At 33.0% G+C, this 19,007-nt stretch overlaps 1 protein-coding gene across 3 annotated transcripts in view; it reads left to right on the plus strand.

Annotated features, from left to right (window-relative positions):
- Nucleotides 1-19,007, plus strand: part of LOC126778423 (nephrin) — a 236,331-nt gene that overhangs the window by 11,858 nt on the left and 205,466 nt on the right. For 2 of the 3 annotated variants that reach the window (XM_050501931.1, XM_050501929.1), the window contains exon 2: nt 1,812-2,051. In XM_050501931.1, the coding sequence (XP_050357888.1) occupies nt 2,012-2,051 (40 nt within the window). In that variant the 5' untranslated portion in view covers nt 1,812-2,011. Of the gene's footprint in view, nt 1-1,567; nt 1,638-1,811; nt 2,052-19,007 lie in introns of those variants that run through there. The other variant, XM_050501930.1, reaches the window with a different exon arrangement.

Consider the following 19,007-nt stretch of genomic DNA (forward strand, 5'->3'; position numbering starts at 1 on the left):
GGTGTATATTTTTTGTGTCAATTTAATTTTAACTTACAAATTACTTCCGGTTTTATATCTAGAGGCTAGATAGATACGTAATACGAAATTATTGAGTTTTTCTGTCAAGATCCTCAGTAACACTCCAGTATGGAAGTTGGAAATGTGTACACTCCCGTGCCTCGGAAAGCCGTTGGTATTGCGCCTGAACTCTTTCCGGTGGTGTTGCATTTCCGACCATCGGATTTTGAGTGTGAGGGAATAGAGTGCACCTGTGTTTGGACCAACACTTCTGCACTATAATAATTTATTTATTAATAATTATGTCATGTGCAGTTGGCTTATTTCTTGAGATTGGCTGCCGTGTTCGAAATAAGGCAAGAGGACAACATCATCAGCATCATATTCATACAGAGTTTCATTATAAACATACATCATTATTAATACTTAAAAATAAATATTCTCTCGCTTATACCAAACTAAAATCTTAACTAGGCTACGCGTAGGCTAAAGAGCTATGTCGCAAGTTAATTCAAGTTTTTTTTTAAGAAATACTTAATGACTCGAGTGGGACTCGCTAGTGACGTCAGGCCATTCAATATTTCTTGACCAAGATTAAATGATTGGAACAAAATTAACATGAATCTATTTAAAACTGTTAAATGAATCAAGGATTATTACACTGATAAAAAAACGTAATGTTTTCAAGTTTCACGTGTTTAATATCTTGGGACATTACTCACACACGGCCATCTGATCCCAAATTAAGCAGAGCTTGTGCTATGGAAACCAGACAACTGATATACTACATATACTACTTTTCTTTTGTAAATACATACTTATATAGATAATAACACCCAGATTCAGGACAAACAGACATGTTCATGCACACAAATGTCTGTCCTGGGTGGGAATCGAACCCACAACCTTCGACGTGAAAGGCAAGTATCTACCAACCACGCCAACCGGCTCGTCTAAACCGCTCGTTTATGTATGTAAGTTTCTTTATTCCATCATATCTTTTAAATGCCCGACTCATTTGGATGTCAGGTTTTCAGTCAGTTTTTCAATCAGATATTGTTTATTTAACACACGTTTGACTGGTTATTAATATTTTTTACTTTTCAGTTCGTTTGGAAATGGGACAGTTTTTTTTTATTTTTTGACATTGATTTAATTATTTTATAGCTATCTAAAGAAATAAACAATTAAGTTACATTAAGTCGCTTATTAGTAAAACCTAATATGCTCGAACAATTACATTTTATATCCGAAAATATTTGGCGTGACGTTAGACGCCCTTGTGTTAGAGGTTTGGTCATTAACTTGCCAATGCTCTGCCAACATTGGAACCAAGTTGTTTTCTTAAACCTGTTATTAATTTTTAATTAACCATAAATAATATTGAAACGGAAGTAACGAAGTAAATATAATATAGAATTACACGTCTCAATGAATGATTTTACACTAAAATATAAATAAAAACTTCGTTTGTTACAGCGGTTAAAATTTTACGATTGTGTCCAAGACGGAAAAATGAGATTTAATACTTTACGATTTGCCTATAAAATCGATATAGCCTTAAATTTTTATAGCCAACCGTCACGATACGCCATGCTATGCCCAAATCTTTTATGCTTTTAAGTTGATTTGCTTGGGTTGTTAATATTTTTTATTATAGTACAATATATTATATTGTAAGACATTAAGTGTTAACAAAAAATAAAAAGAAAATATAAAGAAATATAAAGAAAATTATACGTATTAAAGAATTATGTTTAATTTGTTTTGCAAAATAAAAAAAAACTAATGTTTTTGTTTTTTTTTTTCAGAAAAATCCGTGATCACAAGTCACGAAGAACGAAATGCGTTGAACTCGGTGAATTTGTGATAGTGTGTTGTTGCCAAAGATTGTTTTTAACAGTTTAGTGGTTTTGACAGTTTAGTGATTTTGACAGCTTAGTGACAAATATGTGGAGGTGATTTTGACAGGTTATTAGTTTGAAAGCTATGTGCTGTGAAGTTAACGAAAATGTGTTCAAAATTAGGATTTGCCGTCGCCATTTTGTGTGGTAAGTTAAATGTTTCAGATTTTTTATGTAAATAATATTTAAACATATATAAAGATAAGTAAATAAGCGCTGTTCAAATAATGATCGTGAGAAATGGTGGCAAGAATCTTCGTTGTATTTTTATAATATGAAATATACATATTCTAAATACAGATAATTTTTTAAAGTAGTATTCTTACTAATATTATAAATGCAAAAGTTTTTTTGTTATGATTTCACGTTATAACTATTCAACCGATTGTCATTAAATTTTGCATACATATTGTCAGACAGACAGATGGAGACAGAGAAGGACATGAGGGACTTAACATCTTACCTCTCACATGCAGTCAAAACCGGGGGCGGAAACTAGTACATAAAATATTTGCAAAAAAAAAAAACTCTCGCGAACGAGTCAACTCTGCAGGAGATATTATTGTGCATTCATGTGTGTGAAAAAATACAAGTTCATTCTATATTCGCTCTGAACGGATGGCATCCCACATGATCGGAAAGATTCCGAGCGCAAGAGCTCATGGAAGCATCGGGAGATGCTACACAGAACTTTCAGTCTCTGGGCTTTTATTAAAAAGTCAAAGAAAAATCCAATATTTTTTTATTTGTCCGACCAGGGTCTTGAATTTAGGATCTCAGAATGTCAGTCTTATTAACTAGCCACTGGACAAGACAGTCACGAGGTATACAATATTAAAAAACAAGTAAGCTCAATACAGAATACATTTTGCAATTAACTGTGGTTTTCTCACTGACTTTTAATCTGTGAAACGAAGCACTTATTATCTTGTCTCCGTGTATTTCTAGTTACAAATAATGGTGACAACGGTGCATAGGTCGGATGGTAAAGGTCGCAGGTTCGATCTTGATCTCTTGTGCTATTTTAGTAGTGGTAAATTTAACTAAAGGGATTTAATACTTTTTAATGACAACAAAGGTACCGAGTCGTTATTGGCCAGCGGCTTCCTATGACGCGTTCGCTTACAGTCGACCAATGGTGACACTTGAAGCGTTAATGCACCGCGCGCGCTGTTATGTTTATTCGACTACAAGCTGTCGTAGAAAGCACACGTACAAAATGAACTCATAATTAGTATGTCGAAAAAATCTAAATTTATAATCAGTCAAATATAAATAAAACATTATTATAACAGTTAAAAAAATATCCCACACTTAAAACACATAATTAGAATTGCATAAGAATAATTATATATTTATATTAATTTGTTAACCTAAAATCTTATCATGAAAGCTGTATAATAATCATTAATTTACTAGTGTTTCTACATATTTTAGTGTACGTTAATTTTAATTAAGATAAATTTATAGACACACTGACATCTTATCTTTTATATATAGCGAGTGAAATTAAACCATCCAGTCGAATTTAATTAACGGACGTTCTTTCTTCGGGAATGTTATCTTAATAATTTAAATAACTTAATTGATTGTTTTTGTTTATAATTCCATTAAATATTTTTAAAAAATAAACCTCCAGACCGATTTCGGCCATGGCGGTCAATCTCTAGAGTGCACTCTCTATTCCCTAACTCTCATAATCCGATGGATCGACAATCCGACACGACCGGAAAGAGTTTAGGCGCAGGACCAGGTTTTACATGCTTTCTGAGGCACGGGAGTATACACATTTCCAACTTCCAGACTCCGGGCTGCTACTGAGAATTTTCTTGCAGAAAAACTCAATAACTTTTTATTGGCCCGACCTGGGAATTGAACCCAGGACCTCCGGGTCTGCGGCCTTACATCAAGCCACTAGACCAACGAGGCAGTCAGTCAAATTATGATACTTTCTAGTGGTTATATGGTTAAAAAGTAACGTTCTTCTTTCGAATGTCGAATTGATGATGATAGAAAGAGATAGAAATATGCTGCAGAGCGTATTACACAACAATACAAAAATACGCATTTTATATTAAATTGATATTTCTTTTATATAAAAGTACTCGTCGGAGTTGCAAGATTTAATTGAAATATTTTATTTACAGAATATTTTTATAAAAATCTTTTTAATAGCTGCCAAATGACGAACAAATAGACAATATTTAACAATGTTTAGGTATTTCTCTATAGATAATAATGACGCAAAGACACGTAAAATAATGATATTTTTTCTCAATTAATAAGGCTTATCATACTGTTTAAGATTATAATATAAATGATAGAAGAGCTTGGAGTAAGTTTTCGTCAAAGTTCATTCGACGAGCCGGTTGGCGTGGTTGATATACTTGCCTTTCACGCCGATGGTTGTGGATTCGATTCCCACCCAGGACAGATATTTGTGTCCATGAACATGTCTGTTTATCCTGAGTCTGGGTGTAATTATCTTAAATGTATGTATTTACAAAAGCAATGTAGTATATCAGTTGTCTGGTTTCCATACTATAAGCTCTGCTTAGTTTGGGATATGTCCCAGGATATTATTATACATGATATATAAATTTAATTGTATATTATTTTTACATGTAATTTTATTGTTAAAAAAGAGTAACTTTTGAGCTTCTTGTCGTTTCGCCTCGGCAGACTTTACATTATGAACCAGTCATGGCTTTATTTTAAAATTAAAATGGTAAAATGCCGATTTAAAAGTGTTTGTGAGTACTTAAGTATTCAATATATATTGATTTTAACATTGATGTGTAGAAAACATATCAGGTCTTCATATATTATTTATTTTAAATATTTCGCTGCTCGGAAAAGGCTTCTTCGCCTGTTATGGTGAAGTTAGAAGTTAACTTTATTCATAGTCTAAAAATCAATCTTATAAATGCAGATTTTTTCAAGATTATTTTTCTTAAGATATGGACGATGTCGCGTATTAAACATATATCGTAATATACCGTAAATATGCATTAAGTCCTTTATAAATAGTCGTGAATTAAAATCATTGTTACTAACGAGTGTTTTACAAATATTTATTTAGAACACAACCCCTTAATTAAAAAATCATAAACGATTAAAAAACAACGCAACGATTGTTTTCGTCAAGTGGTTCAGGTCTTGAAGCCAGGGGTAGAAGCTTTTAAAGTTATTACCAATGCATTCAAGTGCAAATTCGAAACAAAAGCTCGCTATTCTTTCGTAAATATGTTTTTTTTTTTAAAACTTTCAAGCACCTCGCCTTACATAAAATATTTTATTATAATGAATGTTGTTTTTTTAATATTTTATTTTTTTAAATCAAAGTACTATTTTTGAGACAATGTATATTGATAAATATTTCCAAGTGTTTATATTGTATTGCGTTAAGTACTGTGATTAATGTTGGTAGGGCTTGTATTGTAGAATTTTCCTGATTCAAATTACCGTGAATACGATGGATTTTAAAATATACGTAACCCCATTGGTGGAAGGGATTGTTGCAATTCCTCTGAAAAGATACCACCCAATCATTTGATATTATGTTGTGTTTGAAAAGTGAGTGAGGCAGTGTAAGTACAGACGCACATTATAATATATATAGGGACATAACGTTTTAGACAAGGTAAGGTAAGGGATAGTTAATATTTCCAATAGTGCCAATATCGTTAGTATTTTTTTATATCAGGTGCCCCATTTGCCAATCTTTTATTAAAAAAATTAATCATTTCTGTGTGGTGATCAACTCATTGATAGATTCTATCAAAATACTTTGTTTTAATTGCTGTTTGTTTTGAAGAGTGAGTGAGCCAGTGTTATTACACACAGGACACCATTTAGTGGTGATCCAGTGTCGATGATTACCATGAAGTGTTCCATTACTCGTATCAATTTTCTCATGGTGTTCTTCATCATGACCTCGTAATTGACTTTCCATTCTTGGAGACCCACATGTCCTTTTGTAAAATACATAAACTATTTATAAGTAAATCAACAAATAATTTATAGTGAAATTTCATTCAATCATACTTAAATAAATCCCGTGGAAACCAGGCCAGGGATTTCCATCAGTCATCCACTAATTCCAGTATTAATGCACTCGACGCGTAGACCAAAAGTTGTATGTTCTGTTTTTAAAACTGAATTTTCAGAATTTCTTTTAATAATAAAAAAAACATTAAATTATTTTTACTTGTCTTTCGTTGACGTATTGGAGCAGTTCGGTTTATTAACCGAAACATTATGCGGTGTGAAGGCGTTTGCCCAGCGTTGGGACATTAATGGACTGCTACTAAATATATAAAAACGGAATAGTACTTACTATAAGTCCGGAAAACTAGTTACTCCAAGTCCAAGCATGAAGTACTAAGCAAAGTCTCAAATATACACGTACCAAGTATAAAGGGCCAAGAATATGATATATAAAAATCAATACATAATACGATTTCCTGATCAATTATGGCCGCAGCAAATCTCAAGAGAGACAAGACAAAAGCACACACATATTATAATGCACTAATTTGTGCCATACAAGTCCAGTGTATTAACTCTCAAAATGTAGTATGTAATTACTAGCTAATACGCTTTAACCGCGTAGAATTCAGTTTGTCACAAATGTTTATGGGTGATGGTGACCACTTACCAGCAGTTAGCCTATTTGTGTTGTATACCTGTTTTATGTACTAAAAAAAACCGAGCGTTTTAATTTTCCGCCCTACTGTGTCACGCGACCCATTTAGTGTTGTTGTATGCTATGCAAAAGCATCGCTTGAAACGTATATAGTACAGCTTTTTGTAAGCTATACTAATCAAATCGTATTTTCTAGTTGACTATCAACGCACAGCCAAAACCACTGGAATAGAAAGCTGAAATTTTGAACATGCATTTGTGACGTAAGCATCCGTTAAGTAGGTATTTTTAAAAATTAAGGGGTTGGAATGAGATGGGTCACTTTGTATGAATTTTATCATTAGATCTATTATTGGATTTAGGCCGAAAATAGGAAACAACGACAACGATTACTTAGGATTTTAATAAATAACAAAAGACGGTACATTTCAGTAGAATGGATGACATAAGAGAAATATATTTTGACGTCTGTCAAGAATGTCAGATAAATATTGTGTTTAGAAACATATGCAACAGATATTATAATGTAATTGTGTTTATTATTTATTTAATTAATTAATAAGAAATATTTTTTCTCGTTTTATAAAGAAACATTACTTCATATTATCTACATTGACTCATATACGCAAAAATATTTGTATTTTGATTAATATTGAAACTAAATTGATGTTTATCAAATTAAATTATTAAAAAAAATCATTACACGATATTTTGAAGTATTATTAGTAACTGAGAGAGAGTTGTTAGGTATAAAAAAGTAGCCAATGTCCTTCCTTAAGGTTCAAGCTTGCTAAATTTCATCAAAATCGGTTCAATAGTTTAGCCGTAAAAGCATGACAAACAGACAGAAATATTTTCGCATTTATAATATAAATATGCTATCGGTAAAACTTAAAAATATATTATGTTCAATTACCACCTTCACCTAACCGTTCTGAAAACCTCATAATTTTTTTATATAAAAACATTGTCTTCATTTAAAGAAAGAAAAGAAAGAAGTTAAATTTTCGACACATAAAAAGCCTATACGTCTTAATAAACTAACCAAGTAACTCACGAGATGAAAAAACAAAAATAAGAACGCCTTTTGAAACCGGGATAACCTTAAATTAAATACGAGTGTGGCTGTAAGTTGGCAGTTAAGATTAAGTTAAACTTCTGACCCTTAAAGGGGTGATAAGGTCGCGTCAATCTTATGCTGGTTTGTGTCAATTTCGTTTACTTTATCTCATCACCCACATAAGCTATTTTGACATCATTTCAAATTATTTTATCTCGTATTGATTGAAACGGGTCATACTTTGTTTCTATTGTATCTTCAAAACAGGATTTGTTATTCGATATATTTATAAAACTATACAAATAAATAAAATTTGAGTGTATGTCTGTGATTTCAAATTAAGTTTTAAGTTAATATTTTCTAGTTACCAAAAAAATCAAAACAACCAATTTTTGTTTTAGACCACCGCTGCTATCTAATAATTTAAATATTTTATATAATATATAATTCAAATAGTCGTTATGTACGTTAAAATGGCTGATTTTAAAGTATTTTCTGACCTATGGTTTGAACCCAGAACGTTGGATTCTACTGCCTCATATTTAGCTACTACACCAAAGAGGTGAGGATCTATATAGACAAAACAATTCAGTACTTTTTTCTTATCTATCTTTTTTATGTCTGACCATTTATATAACAAAAAAGATTTATTATTTTTTAATAGCGTTCATGTTAGCGTTTAGAGCACTTGATACTTGACACTGGTCGAACACTAGTTTTTTTTAAATACAGGTTTTTAACGATTCCGAATTATTAAAAAAAATAACGATCATTCCTGACCTTTCATCATTCAATGAATGAGCGTTTAATCTTGTAGTTAATTGTTTTATTATCCCGTCCATTTAATTGCAAATGTAAATCAATTATTTTACCAAGTTTTAATTAAACTATTGTCCATGTTGAATTGCTGCTGACATATGTACTTTTTCCGACAAAGTATATTTTAAAATAATGCTCCAGTGGATAGCGGATGTTAAACGAAGAACGGGTTACCACATGTGCTTAATTATATCATTCACTTCGGGCGCAACTTTGAAATAAAACTTAGTGAGGAAAACTCAACCAGATGAAGTTCTACTACCAATTGGTACTGGAACAGCATCCTGGAATACAATCCAAAACATCTTAAGACGATCAGTGAGATAATTACATTGTTGTGAAACATATGATTATGTAACACAGTGTTCTGTGTAAATGAACGATATCATTCCCGAACCCTCGTTCATCATTCACAATGAATGAACGTTTATTTTCCTCTGTATATTGTCTCATTAACGAACCCTTTTTAAAAATAAATGAACATCGAACTGTTAACAATGAAAATGATATTTTTGTACTCGATTCTGCCTGAAAATAGGAAATATAATGTACGTCTACCATATGTTTGAACGTAAATATAACGTATATATTAAGAATCGAAGTTTGCAGTTATTCTTCGAACGGGTGACGCGAGTCGGTTTCTTTTCTCAATTTACTACCCACGAAATCCACTGCATGATATTAATTTTAAATTTATTAAACATGACAAAATAATATATACACAGTTATTTATTGTTATTTATTTATATAGGTACACAAACATACATTCATGATTTACATTAAAATTACGAACTTACACAATTTTAAGCTAGATTACATTCCTAAGCATGTGTACATGGCATGCTCGATAAAATAATATTAATACAATCAGTTGATCTTTATATAATAATCAATCAAATTAATAAATTATTAAATTCGGGTAATTCATCAAATCAAAAAGCCGAGATGGCCTAGTGGTTAGAACGCGTGAATCTTAACCGTTGATCGTAGGTTCAAATCCGGGCAAGCACCACTGAATTTTCATGTGCTTAATTTGTGTTTATAATTCATTTCGTGTTTTACAGTGAAGGAAAACATCGTGAGGAAACCTTCATATGTCTTGTTTCATTTAAATTCTACCACATATGTATTCCACCAACCCGCATTGGAGCAGCTTGGTGAAATAAGCTCCAAAAACTTTTCCTCAAAAAGGGAGAGGAGGCCTTAGCCCAGCAGTGGGACATTAATAGGCTGTTACTGGTAATTCATAATTTAAAATCATGTAACAATAATAATTTAGAATGACAATAATTTTCTGTAACCTTGTTTATATGTTAGTGATATAAATTGTACTAATAATATAAATGCGAATGTATGTTTGTTACACTTTAACTTCTTAACTATTCAGCCGATCATTATGACATTTCGCTTACGTTATCAGGGATACAGAAAAGGACACAGGGTGCTTAACAATACTGAGCTATCTCGATCAAAAAAATGGTGATTAGACTTTTTTTAAGAACATTGCCAACAATATTAATTAATATCGAGAATCGTGTCTGTCTTAGGCGATAAGAAAAGGAAAAGAATACACCTTTGTAACGCTTGTTCATGTGAACTACACGGTATCACAAGTTTTCAATCAAAATAATTGCAAATTCACTATTCTACATGCCATAAAAAATGATTGAGAGTTACCAAATAGACGCCTTTTTTGTATATAAATAAAGTCCAATTTTATAAAACAGATTGATATTATAGCCTATATGGATGTTTTTTCTTCAAGCGCATTCTAACGGCTTGAAGAAATCCAATTAAATTTTGGTAAAGAAATTTATTATGTCATGGAATATGAGAGATTTATTTTTTCATCTAAAAAACATTCTTATTAAGGAAAATGTTTATCCGCTATTATAACTGACTAGCTGAGGGCCAATTCTTTTTCTTTAAATAAAATATGAAAGCCATCACAGTCGCCCATTGCTTTAACGCTTTAAAAAGATTAACCATTCCTTACATTATAAATTTACGGTGTCCTAGGCGCCAAGTGCGTTCCGAACATCGGAATACCCACTAAAAAGCCATACCCTTTCCGTCTTAACGACAAGCGCCAAGGGATCGCTTGCACATGCTACCGTGACATGCGCCTCCAAACTTGGGAACTAAGATGATATCCATTGTGCCTTTTAAACTGGCTCAGTCACCCTTCAAACGAGAACACAATAACACTACGTATTGCTGTAAGGTGGTTGAATATATAAAGAGTAAGAGCACAGACGGGCTTGTACAAACCACCAAATACTACCAATTTATAACGGTCAGGATATTCCGGTTCAACTTTAACCGAATCACAACTGGTACGTTGTTAGTATTAGGAAAATTAAATGGCAATGATAACGCTTCGATTCGATTGCCATAAAGTATCTATTTGCTTGTAGAATGGTCTTCCTGGTCTGGGCGGTTTTTTAACGGTAGCTCTGCCCAACGTATTATAATAAGTGTTGACTTCTAATATGTTTTATCATCATCATCATCCTTTTCTCGTCCACTGCTGGACAAAGGTATCTCCAATGGCACGCCACTGAGCTCGATCTTCAGCTCTCAATCTCCTACCGCTGCCAGCCACCTTGCGTATATCGTCACTCCACCTAGCTGGAGGGCGTCCTACGCTACGTTTGCCAAGGCGTGCCTTTGGGCTATGTCGATAACCTTGGTTCTCTCAAATTAAGCACATGAAAAAGATTTCCTTAAGAAATTCCGAGCATAGCCATAGCTCGCTGAGCGACCTTAAAATGGTGGACCAAACGCACAGTCAGTGTCTACGTCTCGGCTCCGTTATATATTATATGTTTCATACGTTACATAATTACATACACCTCAATAAGTAAATTTCATTATTATAATCAACTAACAACGTAATACGTTTAATTGATTTCACGACCAATGAACCAAACGAACAGACATATCAATTCACAGAGGCCTTTTAAAGTCTTTAATCCAATTTAAAGTGATAATTGGATAAGTAATTTTCATAATTTTCTAATAAACAAAATGAAATAAAAACCATATTTATGTACAATATACCTTTCTTAAAATCATATAACTTATAGTATACATACAGCAAAACAATTTCTTCCTATGAGACTGGAGTGGACGGGAGTTCTTGAGATTAGCGCGTTCAAACAAACAATTAAACATTCTTCAGCTTTATAATTGAAACTAGTTATTTCGTAGTGCTTTTAATATTGTTAAACGTTAGTACTGCCCATAGATCGTAGCCTGTTATTATATAGTAATAGATATTGTCCGCGGCTTCACCCGCGTTTTTGGGGGGAAGGATAGATGTTCGGTATAAAAAATACCCTTGTGCTTCCATGGGCTTCAAACTTGCGTCATACAAAATTTCATTAAAATCACTTCAGTGGTTTAGCCGTGAAAGCGTGACATACAGACAGAGATACTTTTGAATTTAATATGATAACATTAATCTAGATAACTGGTCACCAACGCCCATAAACATTGGCATTGTAAGAAATGTTAACCATCGCTTACATCGCCAATGCGCCACTAACCTTGGGAACTAAGATGTTATGTCCTGTGCCTGTAATTACACTGGCTCACTCACCCTTCAAACCGGAACACGACAATACCGAGTACTGCTGTTTTGCGGTAGAATATCTGATGAGTGGGTGGTACCCAGACGAGCTTGCACAAAGACCTACCACCAAAAAACCTATGTCAATAAATATGGAATCCAATAAAATATTCTGATTAATGCGCAAAAACAAACAAATACGTTTATGATATATATAAAGATTCCATCAAACTCAAATTTCGGCAAACAAATTTAAACTTCGAATATGAGGTCGGAAACTTAGACGTCTATCTCATTACTTTTTTTAATATCGTTAGGGTTCCGTAATGTTGACATAAAAGCGTTTTCATTTATTACAATTTTATTAATCTAATTATCACGATCATGGACTTTGAATCAAAACTATAAACAAATAAAGCCAAACGTCTCCTTGTTGAGGATTTGGGGATTATTCCACCATGCTGCTCCAATGGGTTATTATAGAAATTCATTCGACAATATGCAAGTCTATACGGTGGTTGGTGGCGGTTGTTTCATCACCAAGCGTGAAAACTCAATGGGAACTGCCCGGGTTTGAACTTGCAATCTTCGATTAAAAATTACGTGATATAACCACTAAACGATCATGGCTTGCTTTGTATTATCATATATAGTTTTCTGCCATACATATACCTATGTATTTCAAATGCTTAAAAAACAAACCATATATATCAATTTATATTTAAATAACCGCGATCAGAATCGCTTTCGAGCACAATTGTTGAAAATAGTAATTCCGACGATGTATGACATGAACAAAATTTGTACACGGCCATTAAAGTTATCATATAAAATATAAATCAAATTTTTAATTGAAAAGTGTACGGAACCGTAACTCAATATCAATTTCACGCTTAACATTTCCTAATCAATATCAGCGATGTCAACGTAATTGACTTAAAAAACTCCCGACGAGACTAAATACTGAAAAAGTTGCGCCGCTCGCTATATTCCAGCTACTGTTTCCATTGGACCTATACGACATTTCTTATTCGTCATCCGACACGACTTTATTTACATTTGAAATGTGTTTCATTATTTTTATATCACTGCTAGGTGAAGCTTTTGTTTTATTGAAAAATGGGGAAAGCTGCATGGGTTAAAGCAACGTTATGATGATGGGAGGGTTTTGTCGGGCTGGGGGTATTTATGAAATCTCCGTTTACTTTAAAAACATTCCAGTCAGTTACGGCGTTTTACTGAATATATTTTTTTTTCTCTATAGAATAGGAAGGCGGACGAGCATATGGGGGCCTGATGGTAAATGGTCACCAAACGCCCTTAGACATTGCCAATGTAAGAAATGTCAACCATCGCTTACATAGCCAATGCACCACCAACCTTGGGAACTAAGATTTTAAGTCCTTTGTGCCTGTAATTAAACTGGCTCACTCACCCTTCAAAACCGGAACACAATAATAACAAGTGCTGCTGTTTTGCTGTAGAATATCTGATGAGTGGGTGGTACCTACGCAGAGGAACTTGCACAAAGCCCTACCACCAGTGCAATTAACTACATATTACTATTATTATTTATAAATGTGTGTATTTAAATCTTTAGTTTCTAATAAATTTGCAAGAAGTACACTTGACACTGTCCACGCCATGGCTCACTCACATTTCAAGCTAAAACAAAGCCCTCCGATAATGGTGTTCGGTAATAGAAAAAATACTTATTAAAGTTGGCTAAAGTGAGACTTAAGTAATGGACGCCATTATAAATAATCAGTTATATCGTGTGTTATGTAATTTTAAGTTTTTTGTATGTGCTGTTGGCTTTTATTAAATAAATAGAATTTCTACTGTCTAGAAAAACTGTGTAAGTGCCAAGGTGTTCATGAAAGTTGATGTGTGTACATTACTTAACGAACTTATATACCGATCTCACGCACATATTAACGCACTTATGATAATAAATCTTGCACTGACATCATCTGACGCTGATCTTGCGCTGTCCTCATCGAATTTCCAGTTACCTTCCGTTTACAGAGTGCTAAGATATTTGACACATTAAAAACATTTTCGTTTTTGTCATTTTAAGTATTAATTCAGAATGTCTCGTATCACGTACGACAATGAGAACAGTTATCAACTTACATCCGATGTTTTGCCGACTTTTTCCTTCCGAAAGTAAAGTTTACGGCGTCATCTCGACCTTTCGTATTTTTCTAAAGATCAATTCATTTTTCTCGTCTCGAGAAAAATCTTGAGTTTCGCGCCTAATATATAAAGTTTTTATATACGTACGATAATTGGTTTGAAAAAACTTGACGGTTGATTAGAGAATACTTTATATATAATATAATTACATATATATGGTGGTAGGGCTTTGTGCAAGCTCGTCTGGGTAGGTACCACCCACTCATCAAATATTCTACCGCAAAACAGCAGTACTTGATATTGTTGTGTTCCGTTTTGAAGGGTGCCAGTGTAATTACAGGCACGAGGGACGTACAATTTTAGTTCCCAAGGTTGGTGGCGCATTGGCTATGTAAGCGATGGTTGACATTTCTTACAATGCTAATGTCTAAGGGCGTTGGTGACCACTTACCATCAGGTGGCCCATGTGCTCGTCTGCCTTCCTATTCTATAAAAAATATATATATAAAGTACTTGTAGCAGCCAGAAGAAAGGATTGGAGGATATTCCATCACTGTGCTGCAATGTGGGTTGATGGTAGAATTCCATTGATTTATATACATGAATGAATTAAATATAATATATAAGTATTTCATGTAAACGGTTAATGAAAGTTTCTTGACGGTTCTTCTCAGTAACTTGACTATTAAATTTAAACTATTAAGAGCGTGTTTTAATGAAGCATTATTTAACTAAATTTAATGTAATTCACTTATATTTTTTAATAGCAGATACTAAATTTAATGTCATGGCAAATGATCAATCATGCCTTGGATAATTGGTAATTGGCGTTACCAATAAATTGACACCCAACACCTGATACCACATTCTATAATTACAATACACTCACACATCGATAATAGGACATATTTTTACTACATATTACAAAATGGCGGTTAACTACACTTAAATGCGAGTATAATTATTCCAATTTATAAAACATCCAGCTAGTGTACATTATAAACAACCTAACATTTTCAACCGGCAGGATTGACACGAAAAACACCCAATGCATTCCGTTCTTATAACAAGATTATCGACATAGCACTCATTATGAAAACCAGAAACTCATCATTATCAAGGAACTTGACAATTACAATAGTTCCAAATAAAACTAATTTGAACTCTAAAGTTTTACGTTTAAAGTCGATATTTCAATGTTTCGAGCTTATATAGTGATGTGTAGCGTCGATCGCTGGGATCGGTACGACCACTTATTGCTTTTGAATTTAGAACGACGCGGTCGCTTCAGCTTAAATGGTAAGTTATTAGGAATTTTGCTGGCTAGTGTTGGGATCAGATCGATACTGGTTAGGGAGGGGTGCTAGGGTACAGGGTGAGGGAAATGTGGGAATTTTAAATTTGGAACGTTACGGTTTGCTTGTACATTTCTTTTAAAAAGGTTTTTTACGAAGAGGTGTTTTTACATCGTCTCTTGTTGTTAGTATGTATGTATGTATGTAAAAGAAGCGATACATTAGGAAACGTTTTAGAAATCGAAATTTAATTTCCTCAAATTCAACTTTAAATTCTAAATATATATACTAGCTTATAGTAAAAACAAGCTAATAAATAATATTCTATATATAAACTCATATTATTTATTTATGTATAAATTACTACTGGTTTGGCTTCCCTAAGTGCTGAACACTTACACAATTGGAAATGATTTGCGTTTTCACGGATAAGTTCACGAAATTACCATCTACATATATCCTTTTTATGTAAAATACGCAAAGCATATAGGCCACCTGATGGTAAGTGGTCAATTGACATTGGCTCTGTAAGAAATATAAGCTTTTCCATACATCGCCAATGCGCCACAAACCTTGGGAACTAAGATGTTATGTCCCTTGTGCCTGTAGTACCACTGGCTCACTCAGACCTTAAACCGGAAAACTAATCTACTATGAATTGCTGTTGCGCGGTAGAAAATGTGATAAGTAGGTTGTACCTACCCAGGTGAACTTACACAAAGCCCTACCACCAAATAAATATGTACTTAAATAAGGTTTTTTTTCTCACAAAATTAAATGTAAATACGATCATACTAACATTCGTAAATATATTTTAATTACTAACTAAAAAAATGCCTTCAAATTCCACGTACAAAAAAAATAACACCTCAAACGTGTTTGTTGCCTACAAACACGAAGTCGCGTGTAAAAGCTAGTGCACACAAGTGACAATTGAAATAACAAACAGACTAGTTAATTTAAGCGTGCTCGCATGTGAATCCTGTGCTTAAGGCTGACAGTGTAAACTATGCTTTACACATGCCATAATTTACAAGCGACAGCGGGCTTATGAAACGGCCAGAGGTATAAATATTCAAACATCGGTATTATGATTGAAGTAATTCCAAATTCGAAGCTGTTAGAACTGAAGCTATCCTTTTTAATAAGACTACGAAAAAACGAGATAGCTATACCAAGTTTTGTTAAGAAACGACAATAGAATCGGTATTAATACTTTCTGCCTTTTTGATAATAATAAAATGTGATGTAATAATAATAATAATAATAGAATTGACTTTTGGTCTTAGATGATGGTAGGTTTTTGCCGATATGATTTGAGTTAAGCAACCCACTTTGAAATAGGACCTCAACCTTCTTTAAGAGATCTCAGACATCATATAAGCAATATTTTATAGATCTGTTTTCCTGTTGGAAGACCGAATCAGTGTAATTGTAATTTTACGTTCGGTCGTGCATTGACAATAATTAAAATAATGATTTATATCCTTTATAAGTTTATAATGCCATACGTATGGACAGAGATAAATAACCCGTTTTATCTAGTAGTCTATTTGCCAATATACATTTCTACTGTTATTAAAAACTCCTTCAATCGCATGCATTATAAATAAAATTTTTATATTGCTATATGGGCATAAAAAATGGGGTCTTTTATTAATACTCATTATGAAAAGTGTCGAAAACCAACTAACCGTGATACGCTATTTTGATGCGTATAACTTTTAAATATTACGATTATTATACTTAATGTCGCATAAAACTTTCTGACACTTATAATAAAAACAACAAATATGAATAAAGATAAAACTTACCTACTTATGCTATACAAGAATAAAACATTTTAAGAATAATATCATTTTTCAGTTTTCATAACAGACAAAGAATTTTTAGTACCAATTAGTTTGACATATAAGAATAAAATTTGCGTTATTTTATAATAAAATTTACATAGAAACACGTTTAACTATTAAGCTATTTAACAAGACTCGTAATATTGTTACTTTATATTGGTTATTGAAAAACGCTGTGTTAAACTTTATGGCGTTGTTGCTGTCAAACAAGATTACCCAGAAACATTAGGTAGCTCCTTTCAAATTATTGAACCATCATCACTTATATTATCACTAAGGATATATTCAGAAGCTACTTGGTGAGAGGACTTTGTGCACGCACATCAGATATTTTATTGCCAAACAGCAATATATATTGTTGTGTTCCGGTCGGAAGGGTGAGCGAGCCAGTGTATTTCCAAGCACAAAGGACATTACATCTTAGTTCGCAAGGCATTGGTGGAGAAAAGGAATGATTCATATTTTTTAAAGGGACAATGAGTTCCATCAGAGCCCGTAGTCCGTCAACCTACCTATTTTATATAAAACTTTACGTTTCAACATGATATAAGTCAACTAGCTATTGGTCTGCTATTTGGGAAAATTAGGCGTTCATCTTGTCAGTGTATCTCCTAACTAGCCTTCTGTAGTATCTTAAGCTATTATTATCGCATTATTGTTGTTGCTCCTCTTACTGGTTGGTATGATTATCCAAATCACATTCCTCTTGAATGATAGGGGTTCGGAGTTAGTTTCTTTTATTTTCATACAGGATACATCTATTTAATTGTATATAATGAAAAACAGTTATCGTGTAACTTCGTTCAGAACTGGAGGTAGCTTTAAATTAAATTCAATCTTATATTATGATTCAAAAGGACTTTTAAGAGTTTACATTAATAAAGTTTATTTTGATTTTGAATGTACCTTTTGGATATAAAATTAATGAAAAAAAAGCCTTCAAATATACTTCTAGAAACTTCCGGAACTGCAAATAGATATTCACGTGTTTGGAAGTTTACAAATTTCTTCTGTGGTTTTCTTAGGTTATCTTTCATCACAAAACGCAAAACCACAATCTCGAGTTGAGTTTGTCATCTAATCTTAAATCACGACAAATATTTATCTAATCAGTAAACAGTTTTGAAAATGGAAAGGTTTTTTTTATCTTCTGATTTGTGCCACAAAAACCGCCAGGAGCGTTCACCTCTGTAGAGTTTGTCGCGTCGCCTTATAAGAACACTCGGCGCCCACTTGCTCGTATCGTATTAGCCGATGAAGTGTTCTTTGTCTCTCCTTCGAGAAATCACGCTTTTTGTCTCGTTCGCTCCCTTATGGTGCCTTTTGTCTTACTCGCTTTGATAAGGATATCTTACTTTTTCTTTAAAATTTCTATTCACAAATACAACTTTGACAGTACTTTCGTTTCTTCCGTATTTTGTCTCTTTTTAAAATCCCCTTGCGTTCCTTTGTGTCTTTCTTTTGTAGTTGTTTTTAATAAGGCATTTTTAAAATAATGTATATTTTTAAATAACTAATTTAAAATATATTTTATGTATTTCAAAGACTGTTTTATAGATTCAACAAATATCGGTTTCAATATTACGTTATATTTTATCAAAAATAAATTTCACCCCAAATTAAATAAAGAAACGTGTAGATATGCTACATAAAACAAGACTATGCAGAACGTACGACCCCTCATGTGAGCTAAGAGCTCTCAAAAGAAAACGTGA

The sequence above is a fragment of the Nymphalis io genome, chromosome 26, assembly GCF_905147045.1.
Source record: "Nymphalis io chromosome 26, ilAglIoxx1.1, whole genome shotgun sequence".
NCBI lineage: Eukaryota > Metazoa > Arthropoda > Insecta > Lepidoptera > Nymphalidae > Nymphalis > Nymphalis io.